The sequence below is a fragment of the Etheostoma spectabile genome, chromosome 23 (genome assembly GCF_008692095.1).
Source record: "Etheostoma spectabile isolate EspeVRDwgs_2016 chromosome 23, UIUC_Espe_1.0, whole genome shotgun sequence".
NCBI lineage: Eukaryota > Metazoa > Chordata > Actinopteri > Perciformes > Percidae > Etheostoma > Etheostoma spectabile.
The window spans coordinates 11,389,233-11,394,277 of record NC_045755.1 but is presented as its reverse complement, the minus strand read 5'-3'; the positions used below and the strand labels follow the sequence as shown (position 1 = coordinate 11,394,277).

The window sequence follows — 5,045 nt, the reverse complement described above, 5'->3', positions numbered from 1 at the left end:
ACACACACACACACACACACGTGCAAAACTCTAACTACAGTCTGCACAGCAGCAGTTCAGTGGACCAAACGCTAGTTTGTTTTTCATTGCTTGAACACAGTTTTCAAAACTTTACACACTTATCCCGTGGTTTAACCACAACCTCCAACACTGTGGCTTTACAGCACGTTGTTCAAATGCTAACACACTGCTGTCACAACTGTTAACCACACATTCAAAACAAAATAGATTTCAGTGTGGTGCCTATCAAACACTGTTGAGTGCAATTTTAGCTGAAAGCCTTAGCAGGTGTCTTGTTTTAGACTAGTTAGAGAACACATACGGTTTTTATATAGAGACCAAACACCAAATAAGAATGAAACAATTACACTGTACAGTTTGAGAGATTCAAGTAAAGATACCAACATGTCCAGGTAAGATGTCATGGAAAAAAGTGAAACACACTACCTTTACTATAGTAGAACTGTGTACTTCCTGTTTTTCAGAAAGTAATGGAAACACTACATTCATTAGTATTTAGAGATGATGCAGACGTCCAATGTGATAAAGAAAACTTCCTACATGATGCTGAAGAGAGGCAGGATTAGTCACACTTTTCTTTGTTACTGTTATGTACCTTTTGTTTTTTTCCCAGCAAGATTTGTTGTTTTATACAACAGCTCCCTCTAGTGGTAATATGATGTTAATGAACAACAAATTATGAAAGATGGACACTCATTTGTTCATGAACAAAATGTTTATTTTCAGCATAAAAATTGCCTTTGGTGCACTTTGATACATCTTTCCTGTACATTCATTTTCAGAAACATTAACTGTTGACACTTTTTTTTAAATTACATTTGAAAATGTAATTAAGTTCCAAATGAATGGAATAGGGTAAACAAAAAGAAAAAAAAACACTGTTTTGAGGTGTAACATACAGGGAATATATGAAAATGTAATGTTTATTCATCAATGAAAGATGGCTTTTATTGTCCCAGGAGGGAAATTAGTTTCCACTATCTGCACCTGCTCATGTCTCATACACATGCACAAAACAAATATGGCAGACAACAAGGAAAATATACACAATAAAAATACTTTTGTCCTAACATACTAGTGTCACTAGACACAAGAGTCAGTGTGCAGGCTGATTTTATTATAGATCTTATTTTGACAGACCAATACAGTATGACATTTTATGTGGGATAATATTATTTATCTTAAGAGCCACCAGGCTAACAATCGTTTCACTCACTGAAACAAAAAACAACTGATTTCAGACCTGCTCCGAATGCTCCATGGGCTACAGTTGTTAGGGAGAAATACACTTAAACACACACACACACACACACACACACACACACACCGACACAGGAGAGAGTTAGGCTGCAAGAAGTGGTGTTTTTTTTTCCAAACATATTTAGGACTCCTACTCCAACACATTTACTGGCCTGTGTTGCTTCACATTGCATCAGTGTGCTGGACAGAGTTTCTTCTTTTGTTAGTATTTATCAACAGCAGACATTGTTCAATGCAAAGCAGACAAAAACTAAAGTAGGATTTTGCAATATCTGGAAGACAATGTCAGTGCGGGTTACAGGGAAATAAATAAATGTAGAAGTATCTGTTGTGCATTTGCGTTGCAGACTTCCTGCTACACTGCTGACACTTATTTTTTTCATTTCACTAATTAACAGACCAGACCTGGTAACTTCCTGCAGCTGTTTTCAAAATTCTACAAAAATGTCCCTAGTGAGGATTGTGTGCACATGCAGCAGTGAAAAGTGAGACTACTGTACTACAACTTTATTACTGAATGTAATCATTATGGCTGTGGAATTGATTACCAAACAAGGGAATATCTGTGTGTTTGTGTGTGTGTGTGTGTGTGTGTGTGAGTGTGTGTGAGATCATAAGCATTCATAGCATTCATACTAGCGCCTTAGGTCACCCTACTATCCCTTTCACATACGTGTGTTTTGGTGCTTCCTGGCCCGTGCATTAGTTGTCTTTGTCAACCACCTAAGTGTGTTTTCTCCAAAGAAAAGCAGTGATGCATATGCTGCTACGTCCTCCCCTCTGCTTTCATTCCCTCCCTCTTTCGTAGTCTTTCTCCCCATCCTTTCTTTCTCTTTTTGTGCCTTTACATCTGCACACCCCCTTCTTTCTTTCCCTGTTTGCTCTCACTTCATTTGACTAGTGAGTTGCAGTGTGCTTGCAACAGACAGGATTTCGTTGCATGTAGCTCAGTAAATTTGAGGAATTTTAGGAACAGAATGTAGTAAAGATCTTTCAAATTCTTGCAGGTTTATTTGTCAGCAACATATAATATTACTTTAGTTTAGTGTATGGAGTCATGCTGTAGTTTGATTCTCAAGCATTTGACGCCTTAAGGCTGTATTTTTTCATTTGGATTGAACTGTTTTGTTTAATTAGGACTTTTTGAGATTCTAGGTCATTTTAAATTTAATTTGAACCGGAAGGCTTCAAAGCTGGGCGCTGGCTTCAGGCTGTCAGCTTTGATCAGTTGTTACCGTTTGCGGCGGTGTGAGCTTAGTTAGTAGCGTTCCGCACAGTTGGAAGGATGTGGGATGGAAGGATCGACCCAAGGAGGCTAAAAGCCACCGCCTCTGCGAGGGGGAAACATCTCATTCCCGCCTCCCCCTCCATCCCCATCTCTCCCTCTTTTCCAGTTTCTCCCTCCATCTCTATTCCACCTCCTTTCCACGTGTCTCCCAGCTTTCAACCCTCTCCTCCTTATTCCCCTTCACGCCATCACCAACTGTGTTCCTCTCCCTCCTTCCCCGCGCCTTCTCCTCGTTCCCATCGCCACTCCATGCATCCCGTCATCCTCCCCTCCTCCTGTCCTCCCCACCATCCCTCTTTCCTCGTGGCCTCCTCCGTCCATTCCTCCCCCCATCACTCCCTCCAGCACTCTCCGTCCTTCCCTGCTCCCGCTCCACGGCCTACACCAGCCATTCAACCCTCCCTCCATCCTTCGCCATCAGTCGCCTTCTGCCCTGGCCCTCGACCTTCTCCTCCCTCACTCCATTGCTCTATGACTCCCTCTCTGCCGTCCGCTGACCATCGTGCTGTCTGTGTGTCTCAGGAGCTGCACAGGAGATACGAAGCAGCTCCAGAATCAACAAAGACCAAGGCCTTGCAGACAGTCATCGAAATGAAGGTAAACATGTGTTGATTCAATGATTATTTCATGTAAATCAGCTAATATATCCTTATTAGAATTTTTTTGATACCCCCAAATAGTGATCAGGTATCACCCTCAAAAATCCATTATCTGTCGGCAATATTCATTATCAATCAGTGTAACATACTGTTGTCTTTTCAATATGCATCATGATACACAAGCTAAAGTTAATACCATAACACAGTTAATGAGTCAAAATGATTTCATTTGAAAACATCAACCTGAATATTTTTTGTTTCAGTGATCAGCATATGGAAAAAAGAATTCATCACATTTAATCATATACTACATACACTACTGGTAAAAAGTTTGGGGTCACTTACAAATTTCCATAATACTAATATCTACTGTCTATCTATCTGCCCATTATCAGCAACCAATCATCCAATGTTTCAAATACACAATCTGTTTACTAATACTAATCTGACATCATTTTAAAAAACTAACTGAGAAATATATATATATATATATATATATATATATATATATTTATTTATATATATATATATATATATATATATATATATATAGAGAGAGATAATCCCACTTCTTACAGAGATTTTGCTTGAAAATTATATTATTTATTTAAATATACTGTATATATATATTTGTCACACTTTCCCTTGAACCTGCATAAATATGGTCATAGTTTTTTTATGTCCAGCTTCAGTGTGTCCACAGTCTGTTGCAAGCTTTTTAGAAATGTAAACAACCCACAACTGTTTTTTTTTAATGCCATTTCATTTAACTATATTTTTCATACCCCACACTAGAGTATGGAGAATAGAAATTACCTAACTCTACCAATAACTATTATCAAAACTCCTGATATAACTCTAATTGCTCCCTCTGGTGAAGGCACATATTTTCAAACCTGCAAAGTTGACAGTATTAACAGAAAATGATTCTGGCTGCCTCCGAAATGTGTTCGGCATAAGAGATCAGACAGTCTGACAAATCTGACAAATTATAGGCTATACTTAAAGGATCGAAAGTTGCATAATGCAGACATGTTCACATCGGTAAAGTTATTGTTCATCGTCAGCTACATCATGTTGGTCATGTTTACATTGCATCTCCAAACCAGCTAGCATAGATATTGCAAAAACTAAAGCTCAAGGCTGTAAATTTGGTTAGTAACTCAGTATTAGCCATGCTTGCCATCAATAGCATGTGTGTTCCATTCCTCAATCCCATAATCCATGTGATATTACCTTTCACATGGACTTTCTTTGATTAACTTTCTAGCTCTGCTCATCTGTCAGAATTACCAAAGGAATCTATTTCATTAATTGATCGTATTTATGGTTCCGGTACAGTAAATCACACCTGGTCTTTTCCCTTTAACATGAGCATGTTGATGTCCTGTCAGGATGCAAAGATCAGCTCAATGGAGCGCGGCCTAAGAGAGCTGGAGGAGGAGGTGAACATGCTCAAGTCCAACGGAGCTCTGAGCAGTGAGGAGAGGGAGGAGGAGATCAAACAGATGGAGGTCTACAGATCTCACTCCAAGTTCATGAAAAATAAGGTCACACGCACACACACACACATATAAACACACACAGCATTTTTACAACTTGTGTCAGCAACTGAAAGAGTTTCTGTGGGAGCCACGCTGATTAAAACAAACCAGTACTTCTGTCATGTAGGGAGACGAGACAGTTTGGGATTTCAGTCGATTTACTGACTTCTTTTGCTTGTTTGAGTTAAAAAGTGTTTGCTTTGTTGTTTGTGGTTTTTGGGGATTAATGTACACCTTCTTTTTTATACAGTACCTTTTCTTTCTGTGATTATATCATTGTTGGCATGCATTAGACGTCTATAGTAATACATTCAATGTTTTACATCCTTGTTT

The 5,045-nt window shown here is 38.9% G+C and overlaps 1 protein-coding gene across 18 annotated transcripts in view; it reads left to right on the top strand.

The window, feature by feature from the left end:
* LOC116672840 (ELKS/Rab6-interacting/CAST family member 1) overlaps positions 1–5,045 on the top strand; it is a 119,260-nt gene that overhangs the window by 27,798 nt on the left and 86,417 nt on the right. For all 18 annotated transcript variants that reach the window (XR_004327657.1, XR_004327656.1, XR_004327655.1 and 15 more), the window contains exons 7-8: positions 3,092–3,166; positions 4,563–4,718. Coding sequence is in view for 13 of the 18 variants with exons in the window: in XM_032504765.1 (XP_032360656.1) it covers positions 3,092–3,166; positions 4,563–4,718 (231 nt within the window). In the remaining 5 variants the exon portion in view is untranslated. The remainder of the gene's footprint in view (positions 1–3,091; positions 3,167–4,562; positions 4,719–5,045) is intronic.